Raw genomic sequence first — 13,824 nt, 5'->3', positions numbered from 1 at the left:
TCTACAAGTTAGGCTTATATATATATATATTGTGTAGCATCTTTGAATGGTAGAGGAAAATTATAATATTAAACTTAGATTTGGCTTACGTGACAGTTAGTTAGTAACATACTAATTAGAAATAACTAATAAGTCAAATAACCACAAAAAAAAAAAAAAAAATGTTCTGTCAAACAAAACATAGTTCTACAGTACGTAATCTTAAGCTATGAGCAATTCTAAGCTGTGGTTTATTTGTACTACATAACCCTGGTCTAAGTGTGATTAATAAGGATTAGAATATTGATTAGCATCAAATATTTGTGGAGGGTCATTAGGCATCACAATCTATAGCTTGTACCATTTCATTGGGTATATGATTTGAAATCAGAGTTTTCTCTCCCCTACTATTTCTTGAAGGAGAATGTGTCTCTAAGAAAATAAATTTAAGAGAAGGCAAAAAGTTCAATCGGTAATCTATGACATGTCCAATAAGTGTTATACACTTGGATATTTAATACCAAGGTTGATTTCTCTTTAAATTTTATCACTATCGATCAAATTGAATTCCTTTTATGACAAACATGATGAGCATTGACACTTCAGAAATTGTTGCACTATAGGAACTGCCAAAAAAAAAGGTTTTCTTAGGAAACAGAAGTAGGGAATCACCTTGCATTTCAGGATTTGTGATATTTTAGTTTATTTGGTACCTAACCAATTCCTTATCTCTTTTTTTGTTTTTTTTTTGTTTTTTTTTTTTTTTCCAGTTAGCTATGGCCTATCCGAGGTAGCAAGTTATTGTCAAGCTGAAGTTCGCCAAATGTGTAGATAATTTATTTCTTTCACTTTTTTCTTTGTTATAAAATTTTGAGATGTGATTTTTGTGTTTTGAATATTAAGGAGAGAAAAATTAGATTTTTATGAGATTTTATTTATTTATTTATTTTTAATCTTTTGAATCACAATTTTGTTGGGCTTTGGGTTTGTGTCCTAAAAGTGTTTGTATATATTTTTTTTCTATTTGATATAAGGGTGAAAATTTTGGATATGTATGTATATTAGGTTTTGAATCATAGTTTTGCAGGGGTTTGGTTTGGGAAAATTTTCACATTTTTGTGTTTTTTTTTTTAATTATAAAATTTTGAGATACATCTTCTATATTTTAGGTATTTTAGGCCTTGAAAGTAGTTGTTTCATTTTTTTCTTAGGCTTATCCATTTTTTATATACATTTTCTATGCTTTTGATATTAAAGAGAGAAAGTTTGGATATTAAAAAAAAAAATTCAAATTTCTAATAGAATGTTAGGTTCTAAGACTTTAGAAACTAAATGTATTAGAACTTCACTTTGTATATGTTTTCAAACCATGATCAAAATAATGAGTCTAGGTTTAGGCTTGCTCAAAGTTTGGTTAAATGTAAGTTTAGAATTGAGTAATTGCAAGAAATTATTGGTCAATTTTTGCAAGGCTTGATCGATCGAAAATCGCAGAACAAGAATTTTATGTGGTATTTTCAAACCAACCTAAGCCCATATGATGTGTAGGGTTAAGTGTTTCACTAAGTATAAAAAGAAAAACCCTAGCCACATTTTTAGAGTCTTTTGTTGAGTTGTGTGTTGAATTTTTTGTGAGATTTGAGAGGTGCTTACGTTCATACACACACATAAAACTATCAAGATCAAGATTTGCATCAAAAACTTGATGGTGAATTTAGTTGCTGCATAAAAAACTTTTAAGAAGATCCAAAACCTTTGAGAGGTGTCTCAAAGTTACAAGTAGGAGAACTTATGGTTGCTGCAGATCAAGGAAAGAAGTAGTTCATGGACTCGAAGTTGTCATGTGGTCATGGTAGTAAGTTTTCTACGCGAGGTAGCAATATGATGTTAGTGATCTAAGTTTTATTGTACAAACTTCAATTTTTTCATAGTGGGTCTGTTTTTACCTTGAGGATAGTTAGGTTAAATCCTCCTCAAGTTTTTCCTTCTCAAGTTTTTTACCGGTTAGGTTTTCTTAGGTTATCAGATCTTTGTGTTTTTTATTTTCCGCTGCTTTACTGTTTGTGTTTTTTTTTGTTTAACCTAATCTTGAATAAAAAACTTGTTAATCAACTTACTATAATATTAGGTTAAACATATTCTGGTAAAGGGTCTAAACTTAACACATATCTTATGTACAAAATTATGTCAATAAATATTATATGGGAAATAACATTTTTATGCTTCACCTTTTAAATTTTTGATTAAGATTGTTTTGTTTTCATTCTTTCTTGCAACTTTACTTTAACTGGAAGAAACATTGCATTTGTTATAACTCTCTTTTGGTTTAATACTTTTTGGTGTTTTGTTTTTTGAGTTCCCTATTACAAGTCCTCTCTCTCCCACTCATAGCTTTTATTAAACTATTGTTTTAGTACTTAGTTATTTTGGAAGTGAAAATTTAAATATATATATATATATATATATCAAAAAACAATATTGGTTGTGTATTTGAATGTGTTTATCAATTATTTGAGTAATATCAAGTGTAATTTTGTGATAAGTTTTGATTATCATGATAATCTCCTTTAAGAAAATGAAAATTTTGAATAATATATTTAAAACTTAAAAAGTTTAGTTGTAAAGAAAAAAAAAATTATGAACATAATGCACTATAACATAATTTAGAATAATATGGACCACTTAACATAAAAAGTTTAGAAATTGTTTAATTTTTTAGGAAAGTAAATTATCTTCAACAAATTTAGAAAAGCTAATTATACATTATATCAAAATTACAAAATAATTATCTATTCTCATGCATCAAGTGTGTCTGCGACTAGTTAAAACAAAAGCCCATAAAATACATAGAAATTATGCATGAATTTACAAAGAAATTTGGTACAGAATATAGCCAACATAAAGCAAGAGAAATCACAACTTAACATAATTGACCATATCAAATTTCTTAAAGAGCTCAAATCTAGTTTGTAAGACCAATTAGGTATGGGGAATGTGTGAGTTAGAGAAAAGTAATGAGTGAAGGATAAGGGGTTTCTCGAAGTTAGAAAGTTAAAGAGCAAATTATACATATCAAAATTTTTGATCTTTTCGAAATGTAAAGGTGAGAAGCATATCGTTTTGGTTGGGATTTTTGTGAAGGAACTAGGATATTTTGAAGGTGGAAATACTAGGAAAAATGTTGAAATTTCATGGTTAGGGCTAGAGATAAGTGAAATTACTGAAAACTGTAGAACAAAACCCTACAATTGCTGAATCTAATAGAGCAAAATTTTCTCTGAACTCAAAGGAACAAAGATCAAATCCTATGCTCTGAAACATAAATGATGCAAGAAAATTATTGCTTTCATTTCCTATAGAGAGAAGGATTCTAGAGAGAGGGAGGAAAGTAGAGAGAGAGAATTTGCACCTCAACCTAATCTCATGAGACGTGAAATACATTGATTAGGTTTGTGACGTTTGTCTTGCCTTGTGCCATGTCACTCCCTTCTGCCATATCACCATGCCATGTCAACATTCTAGGCTCCCTAGTTAGCATCTAATCCTACCCGCTTTATTATTTTTGTTAAATTCCACAGTATATTTTTGGTCCCGAACTTCATGCCTCATGGGTCTTTTTTTAAAGAGGGGGTGGGACACATCTGATTTGACCACCCTTGGCCCCATTGCCATTCCTAGTTGGCATCTGATCCTTGAGATATCCTACTTGCTTTATTATTTTTGTTAAATTCTATATTATGTCCTTAACCTTTGACGTTTATTTAGTTCGTATACTTTATAAATCATTTTAAAAATATCCTTTATTAGAGCATCCACATGGTTCATGCCAATTCTATCTAATTTTACCATCTTAAAAATTCACTTTATCAATTATACAATACCATTTTATAATACACCAACATCGAACTTTTATTTTACTATACTACACATTAAAATAATATAAAAATAATAGTATAAAAATATTTCTCAATCCTCTTTCTGATTTCTATTTCTCTTCCTCTATCAACCTTCTCAATCACACCACCACCACCGTCCACCTTCTTAGTCACACCACCCACTTCCGCTAAGCAAAATCCAGCCAATCACTCGCCGATATCCAAATCAAAATCAAAACCAGAAACCCAACACCGACCCATGCCACCGTTGCACCACCTGACTCACGTCCACATCAATCACCAACCCACCACCACCAAAAACCCACACAACTCGTCAATCTCCACCGATAGAAACCCAAATCACTCATCGATTGATCCAAATCAAAATTCAAAATCAAAATCAAAACAACAAACCAACAACCGACTCACGTTGCTGCTGCACCACTTGGCCCACACCTACATCAGTCACAAACCCACCACTCGGCAGAAACTCACACAACTCACCAATCTCCACCGCTAGAAACCAAAAAAAAAATACCCAAAAAAAAAGAGACCGACTGAGAGAGAAAAAGCTTGAAATTAAAGGGATTTGGAGATGGGTGGGTGAATCGGCGGAGATGGCAAGAGAGAGAGGGGATGAGAGAGAAGAGAGAGGCTTGGTGTGAGAAAGAGTTCAACGATGGAGAGAGAGATGAGAGACCGTGGCGAGAGAGAGAACTGATACTATTTACAAATTTTTTTTTTTTTTTTTACAATTGAACTACAGTGTGATTCTAAATGTAGAATCACACTGTAGCACAATTGCAAATTTTTTTGCAATCCTGAGAATTTACAAATTCCACTAGAGTGGGCAAAATGAGCTTACATTTGCCATATATCCACTCCAGTGCTGATGCTCTTAGCATTTAATAGATGGAAAATTCTGACATGACAAACAAAATTTATATTATGTTACATTCTCCAGATTATCAAAGTGACTTTGCTTTCATGAATTTCATTTTCTATGTCAACACTTTTCAACCATCACATGACAATAAAAAAAAAAAAAATTGAAACATTTTAAAGTAGAAGAATTATTTTGAAACCAAGGTCAAAGGTCAAATATTGATGAGAAAATATATAATTTAGACATGGCTTATGCCATATAATTTAACCTATTACTATTGAAGAGCCCAACATTAATTCTATTATAAAAAAAAATAAAATAAAAAATAAAAATTTCTATCCACCTCACCCTCTCTAGGTTATAACTTACAAGGATATTTAAAAAAATGCACGTGACTTTAGACTAGAGATAACAATTTTGTCCCACTCTTCCCGCTCTGTCATGCACAGGTTTTTCCTACCCCCCAAAGGTGGTAGGACGAGATTTTAACCCTGCACCACAGAATGGGGTGGGAATTAGTTTAGACTTTTTAAACTCACCCTACCCCACCCCATCCTTGCCCTGCATTAATAAGGGTTAAGTTGTAAATTTTTTATATTCTAAAACCCTAATATTTAAACAAACATGTCATCAACTTAATTTATTCTACTCAAGATGGCTCTCTGCCTCTTTTTTTTTTTCTTTTTTCTTTTTTTTTCTCTCTCTAGCAAGGTTGGAAATAATGTACCAATTTAAACATTTTCTTTTGTGTTTATTAGAAACAAATTTATATACTATTGAATCATTAATTTTGTATTATGAGATTTTTGTTTTTGTTGTGATATTGTCTTGTTAAACGCTTTGAAAATATTATTCAAATTTTGCTAAAAACTAATTTAATTTGATGGGATAAATTTATTTATAATTTCAAGTATATTTTTATTAACAAAAAAAAGTTTTACTATAAAAAAATTATAATAATTGTGGATAAATTAATAAGTAGAATTTTACAAGGTGAAACGGGATTTCACATGTCCCCAAGAGGTAGAAATGGGGCAAGAAAATTTTTTCTGTCATGCGGGTCAGATCAAGGATAAAGCAAAACAAAACCATACAGGACAAAGACCCCATCCTTCGGACCCGTCCCATCCCATTGTCATCCCTAATTCAAACCTCACATTGTTTCAATTTAACCCTCCTAATTACAGACATCTTTATTCCACCTTTATTTTCTACTAAAATTTCCACTAGATTATAACTTTATAATTTTAGGATAAATTACGTATTTGGTTTTTATCCTTTACACTTATTTCAATTTGATCTATAACTTTTCAATTATATCAATTTAGTCTCTAACCTTTCAATCTCGTGTAAATTTAGTTTTTGCCGTTATTTCTTAGATAGAAATTGCTGACGTAGTTAACAACAAAAAATAATAATAATAATAATAATTTCCATTGATGTGGCAATAAACTCTTTTTTTTTTTTTTTAGTTGTTTATCACGTCAGTAATTTCTATTCAAGAGATAATAACATAAATTAAATTGACACAACACAAAAAGGTTAGAAACCAATTAACATAATTGAAAAGTTAGAAACCAAATTGAAATATGGTATATAATGTAAATGATAAGGATTAAATATGTAGTTTACCCATAATTTTATAAAACCTATTGTTAATGCAACCCCAAAATAAAATTCCTGATTCCATCCTTGATTAAGATACAATTGATCACCTATAAGGAGACATCAGACAATCACAAAGAACGCCTACTTAACGTAGAACAAACTCATTTCTATTTTCATCCAAAGCTGTCAAGACATAGATAAGTACATTATATACTAGTCCAGAATCCTCTGTTGCTCCCATACATCAGCATTTAAGGGAGACAAACTCACAGTGCAACATTTGCTAATATAATTCAACTTCATTTCTATCATTAACTCCAACATAAGTTCCTTTTTCTTCAGCTATAAGGAATTTCCTTTCAAGAGATGGGTTGCAATCCCTTTTTTTCCTGTAGTCAAACCACGATTGCTTTTATAGACAAACCATCGGGTTGGAATATCTAATTTAAAAGATGATTAATTTCCAGTTCCAATGTTTTACTTTATACCCCTATGTCAGTGAAGGGTGTTTCTTTTTCATTCCACACCTCAAGCATATAAAATCTACCACTGCAAGGAGCGAACTCTTCGGAGGACCCGTGGTGGTCTTCGATTCTCCACAACTGGGATAACTTTTTCCATGATCTGCAGGGGAAAAAAAATGTCAACTGTGAAGTTATTTACTAGACCCTTATTGTTCCTGATCTGGTCTGAACACTTCCAAATCCTCTCTAACGTGTTTCAGAACTGTACAAACACTGATGCTCAAAGTTTAAATCATGAACTGGTGAAGTCTCGTACAGTAAAAATTAAGTTGATCAGTATCCTTAAATTGAGTTACTATAACAATCCTCCCAAATTAACCTAGCACACCCTTCACAAAAATGACCTTCCCAGGATTAAATGTTCTATGGGAACCTATTGGGGTGTTCCCCAAAAAGGATTAAAATGCAACTAGCATCATCGTAGATAACCATATTGCTTACTGCATATTCTATTTGGACAAAGCTTGCCTACAAACTAGCAAGGGCTACAAACTCCCACTAAAAAATTAACATGACTACATATTTTGAAAATGTAACCATTAGATAGCATGTTCTCTATGTTTTGAAAATGCATGTCAAATTTCATTCAAATCAAATATTATTTACTCTTCGATCCATAAATTTATATTTTATGCCTAATTTAAGACTACAAATACTTGAAATTCAAACATTTGATTGATAACACATCATTTATCTATTTTTTATCTTCTTGAAATTTTGCAAGCATGAAGAATATTATAATAAGAAAATGCAATCTAATGATGGATTTGTCAAAATTCACATATCCAATAAAAATATATATGATGGGAGTCTTTAGCCATGGCCTACAAACTAGTTTGTAGGCAAACTTTGTTCATTCTATTTTACTTCATCTCATTCATTTTATATTCATGACTTGGATTTTTTAATCCTTTAGAATCCTAGAATTAAACCTATATTCTTTTTCTCTTTTACATTGATAATCTCATAACTTTTTTTTTCTTTGATAATATCTCACTTTTCTCAATCAAAACTTTTGACAAAACCTTTAGGCTTCAAAAGTTATAAAATTCATTGTGTGCTACAAAACATGTAGACCAGAGGTTTGCTCAAAGTTTTCTAATTAGTACAAAACAAAGTTGAATCTTTCTCAACACCTCCTACCCCTGAAACTTTTTGCTATTTCTAATGGAGCCAACACAAATGACTGATCCATTTACTCATTACTCATTAACAACTCTGTTCACAATAATGACCTAGACGTTTTTGGTTATTTAGTAAATTCAAGCATATAAAGGTCATAATATTTCTCAATGACTGCACTACATATTATCTTTTAATTGAGTTTGAGAAGGTGTGATATGGTAGGTAGATGAGTAATCTTTAAGGTGTGAGTTAAGAGGTTAGAACTGTCTTTCTCTAAAGTTCTTTTTTGATACAAGATAGAAATTTTATTCTAGCTTAATCTAAGTGTATACGTGTGTGAAATTTCCTCCTGGAGATTTGAACCCTAGCCATTGCCCCCACACCCCACAAGTACTTATAATTGTGGAGTGACCATCGCACCAAGGATGTGCGGTGGTTCTTTAAAGTTCTACATTAATAGGTGATGTTAACACTTATAACATCACTAAATTCCATGAAAATTAACCAAATTGGTTAACGAATCTAAGTACAAGGGAGCCAAGTATCTTAGTATTTTAAGGCACACCAGAAGGGTGATAATTGTTTTTACCCTGAATGAAACTCCTCTCATAGACTCATTCTACTAACTAGAGTTGAGACAACATCATAAAACATTTTATGGTATCCAAATCTCTATTAAATATTCAAAGCAGATTCTTAGGAAAATTACAGTCCTAACATTTCTAAAATTGCTCACTGTCATGAGGTATGCAAACTATGCAAGAGTATGCCACCTTAATAGTAGGGTTATGTTAAATAGTAATTACAAACACTAAATAAAAATAAAATTGAATAGGTATTAAAAGCCAAAGAGAAGGAAAATGAAGCATTCTTAATCATAACTTCAGTTGCAATTAAATTTATATACAATGAATCTTTTGAGCAACCACGCGGACTAAATGTCATTACCACCAGAATATGAAACGAAGTTTAGCATAATACAACCAAAAATGAAATATAAACAACTGTTATGCATAGAAACACGAGGAAAAAAAATGCAAAATCAGAAGAGACCAGACCTAATAAACAAACCTATCAAAAGAAATTCTATAACAAACTATGTGCAAAATTGGTTCAAATTACCCGAATTGGACATATACTTCATTGGCAAATCCATTAATAAGTCATCTGTATGATATAAATTCTAATATCTTACCTTTAAAACTATTTTCAGCGAATTTACTTCCTTTGAAACAATTAAAAAACTGTAAGATGTTTGCTTTGAGTCTTTTTGATAAAAATAGACATTTGAAGAAAAAATCAAAAAGAAAGAAGTTTTATTTAAAAAATGTTCTGAAATAAACGAAAATGAAGCAATACTTGATCATAACTATATACGAATAAATTTAAATGCAATGAATCTTTTGAGCAACCATATGTACATAACGTCATTACCACCAGAATATGAAATGAAGTTTAACATAAATACAACCAAAACGGCAACATAAACAACTTTGCAAACAAATAGAAACATGAGGAAAAATAATGCAGAATCAGAAGGGACCAAACCTAATAAACAACCTATCAAAAGAAATTATATGCAAAAATCACTTCAAATTGCACTGAAGACTACCTGAATTGGACATGTATGTAAGTGACGAATCCATTAATAAGTCATCTGTATGATTTTATAAATTCAAAAGAAACATACCTTTAAAACTATTTTCAGTGAATTTTACTTCCTTAGAAACAAGTAAAAAAATATGCCAGATACTTGCTTTGTGTCTTTTTCATTTTTTTAAAAAAAAAAAAGAGGTTTGAAGAACAGTTCACAAAGGAGAAATTTTATTTTAAAAATGTTTTGAAAAAAGGAACCACCATGCAATGCCCATGGTAAAATGCAACATTTATCACTGGTTCTATTAGAATTAGAGACAACCTCTACACTAATTCATAAAAGAAGTGAGAAGTTCTACTTTGAGAAAAAATTAATAAAAAGAATTAACAAGACAAAGTATGTTCTGGCAGTAACTCCTCTGCAATAATAATGGAAAATGCATTGCATGCATCGTGTTTTGAAACATCACATCAACAAATGCAAGAATGAAAAGGGAAAAAAAATTCATTGGATACTACATGGCATAGAATTGAAAGTTGCTGCAATAATTACATAACAATACTATTTGGACTCCATGAACAAGAGATGGTAACAAACAGATTTTGTCTATCTGATTTGCAAGTGCATGAATTTAAAAAATGCTCTTAAAACTCAACAGTCAGCCACAATTTATACAGTTACTTTTTTATAGATGCAATTTATATTGTCATAAAACCCATGAAATTTACAGTTCAACGAAAATATATGCAGACCTTATTAATGGAATTAATTATGCTTTGGTAACACCTTTCCTTACATGTATAACCAGATTTTCCATTTAAGCAATCTAACCAATTACTAGCCAATTTAAAAATAATAAATAAATAAATAAATAAAAACCCGCACAGCATGGGTTATACAAGGCTAGTAAATCATAAAATCCAAGTTTATTTCCTTTTTAAATAGCAAAAATTCACGAGGTTATTTCCTTTTTCAGTATTTTAATGATATTATCCAATTTCTCAAAGTAAAAAGAGTAATTCTCAACACCTAATTTCCAAGCTCCAACATAAACATTTAACAGGAAAATGTAAATATAAATAACAAAACAAGAGGTTTTCAGTTTCAAATGTTTTTTTTTTCCCTCAAATCAATCACCATCTAAATCTACAATAACTTCCTTTTGATAAAAAAGCACAAAATAATCAAATGCAGACATGTGCTATATTTATAAAAGAATAGCAACGTAAAAAGAAAAAGCAGCACCTGCTTAAACCTTTCCTTAGTCTTCTCAGCCTGCAAAAGAAAAGGAAAATATATTTAATAGCAGAAACAATTATTATTATTATTAAGGAATTCCCACTAAACTACATGACACAGTGTAATAATTAAAGGGAATAAACTTGATGGCATCAGAAAAAGGGAATGAACATGGAATCAGAACCAAACTTGTTATAGATTACAAATACTTGATGCTGTAGCGAAGCTGATTTGGATTTGATCATAGCTAATCAATTCTCAAGCAGCACCAGATTCCATAACGGAAAAATGAAATATCACCTTGCCAGCATGGATATGACAATTTTATAGAACCCAGGGATAATGCCATCCATTACCATGTAACTAAAGCCTAGTTCACTCAAACCACATGGATCCTCGGCTAAAATGTTGATGTTATTCTTAAAATGTTTATCCCACAGTAATAGCTTACTGGCATCAGGGGCATCTATGTAGTGCGAGAATAATACAAACCCTAAAAGAAAAGCATGCTAATTGCAAACTACATTAGGTCGAAATCCAAGTTCGAAGTTGAGCATATAACTTGCAGCATGGTTAGAACTTAAAAGTAGAGTGGAGAAACATGCCATCACCACCACACACACGTACACACACACACACAAAAGAAAGAAAAGAAAAAAGAGTAAAAAGTAAAAGAAAAACAGAGCCAGCAAACTAATAATTAGATCTAAATAAATTCAACATACTTCTCAGTTTAACAATGCACAATATATACACATCTGTGATACATATCCTAATTCCTGCAAGACTCAATTTATTCACATATAACAAAGGAAAAAGGCGCAAGATGTACGCAGGCTTGATTTCTATAATCAGTCATCTAAAATGAGTTGCCATCTTCTTCCATACTAAATTGTACACAGTCACTGATATTAATTTTTAGGATTAGTAATTGCAGAGGCACTGAATAAAGAAGCCTAGCATTGAAAAGAAAATGAATAAAAACGTAAACATTTACATTTTGCTAGAGAAATAGAAAGGTCAAACAGAATTGAATATTGCAGAGAGCAAGTCCCAAGTAATTGGAAGGCAAGGCTTTTTGTTGTTGGATATACCAACATGAAAAACATGATCAAGAAAGTCTATGTCTCCAACAAAAGAGTGTAAATCAACAAGAGAATAATTTTGTATAATCCTATAAATAAATAAAAAATAAAAAGCAGCGGTAGTAGTACCTTGTCCTTAAGAAGCAAACCATTCTCCTCTTCTAGTCTAACAGCTAGTGATTCTAACTCATTTTGGTATGCCTATTATAATAAATAATTACATAAGGCAAATGAATGAAAGAAATGAAAATTTTAGAAATGAAAAACTGGAAACCTAATTATTAATAATAATAATGGTAATGGTACCTGCTTCCTCTCCCTGGACCTTGCGGCAGACTCACGGTTCTTGATCATGCGGCGTTGCCTCTGCTGTGCAGCCTTATCCAAGGGCTCCAACACGCGAGGCCTCTTACCGACTCTGGCTGAACCATTTTTATTATTATTATTATTAGGGAAGGCGAGAATGGAATCACCACCAAGGCGCTCCTCCTTCTTCATCTTCACATCTTCTTCGTTTTCGTCTTGGTCTTGTACCGCCCTGGCCTTGACTAAAAAGTCCTCCAGAGTCATCATTTCGTCGTCGTGTTGTTCCTGCTTGCAGACCTTGCGCTCGCCGGAGACGATCTGGCGCCAGACCTCATCGACGGTTTTAGAAATGGGAATGGGATTAGGGGTTTCGATAAGGGTGATTTGGGCGTCGAGGAGGAGGGAAGAGTCTGTGGTGGTGGTGGTTTGATCGAGCGATTTGGTAGGGGACGATAATGAAGAAGAAGAAGAAGAAGAAGAAGAAGAGCGTGGTGTTGTAGGTAGATCCGATTTTCTCGTCATCACCTTCGACGACGCCATGCTTTGCCTAATTTCTTTGTTTCTAATATGATAATACTAATAATAATAAAAAGCTAAGAGGGGTCCGTCGTCCTCCTTCATTTCATTTCATTTTATTAGTGTCTCAGCTGCTAAGTAGTGAAGAAGTTAGAGTGAGTCTGAAGAGTGTTTGTTTATAAATTCTTCTTCTTCTTCTTGTGTTAATACAAGGGCAAGGGGAAGGGAAGGGTTTTTTTTTTTAATCAATAATTGATGGATTGATTGGGATCCCAGAGAGAGAATGTATATATATATATATATATATATATATTGTTAGCTGGAGGAGGGGGGGGTTTGTGTGGAGAGCCGGTTGAACGATTATTTGGGGTTTGTTTCCTTCTTTTGTTATTATTGTTAGGTGATCAAGTGGCTCAATTTTTTTTTTTTTTTTTTTTTTTGGCGTGTGTGTGTGTGTGTGTGTGTGTGTGTGTGTGGAGAGAAACGATAGAAGTGGCTCTCTCTCTCTCTCTCTCTCTCTCTCTCTCTCTCTCTCTCTCTCTATATATATATATATATATATGAAATGTGAATTTTAAAATTTTAATGTTCACATCACAAGTTTTTTATATTCTTTATGTAAAATTTTCTTCAAATTAGATTTTATTTACTATTAAATCAATAAGCGTGTCTTGAGTGACAATGACATCAATTGAATATGTGATCTACTTCTACTTTACTCTTATAAATTGTGTGATGTAGTGGAGAAAGACCCATCCTAGGTAGGAATGACAACCGGTCAGGTTCGAACCAAGTTTGTGTATGCCCAAACCTATCCCGTTTAATAAACAAGTTTTTTATTTTATAACCCAAAAGCCATGTCACACCCTCGTAGGCTTCACGATCCCCACCCCACTTTAGGCTCACTCCCCTAAACCATGGCCTAATCTTTAAAATATATATATATATATTAATTTTATGCGAGAGTGAAAGCACAACACAACAATCCAAAATAAAAAGCGTCCAATAATTCCATTAGACAAGAAGCACAACACATGGCAATCCAAAATAAAACTACAACTAGTGTATGTGAAAGTGGCAAAAA

The 13,824-nt window shown here is 31.9% G+C and overlaps 1 protein-coding gene across 2 annotated transcripts; it reads right to left on the bottom strand.

Moving 5' to 3' along the window:
- Positions 1-6,493: 6,493 nt before the first annotated feature.
- LOC142621660 (G-box-binding factor 4-like) lies at positions 6,494-13,209 on the bottom strand. Of its 2 annotated transcripts, XR_012841825.1 has the most exons (5): positions 12,225-13,209; positions 12,048-12,119; positions 10,840-10,869; positions 6,837-6,972; positions 6,494-6,737 (listed from the first exon to the last, which is right to left on the bottom strand). XR_012841825.1 is itself a non-coding variant. In XM_075794987.1 (4 exons), exons 1-4 carry the CDS (start codon positions 12,762-12,764, stop codon positions 6,892-6,894), a joined length of 723 nt encoding a protein of 240 aa, XP_075651102.1. In that variant the 5' UTR covers positions 12,765-13,209; the 3' UTR covers positions 6,494-6,891. The 2 variants fall into 2 exon arrangements, 1 of the variants encoding a protein (XP_075651102.1); XM_075794987.1 differs by having other exon boundaries at positions 6,494-6,972.
- Between the last annotated feature and the right edge of the window lie 615 nt (positions 13,210-13,824).

Source organism: Castanea sativa, chromosome 1, assembly GCF_040712315.1.
Source record: "Castanea sativa cultivar Marrone di Chiusa Pesio chromosome 1, ASM4071231v1".
NCBI lineage: Eukaryota > Viridiplantae > Streptophyta > Magnoliopsida > Fagales > Fagaceae > Castanea > Castanea sativa.
This window is presented reverse-complemented; position numbering and strand designations above follow the sequence as displayed.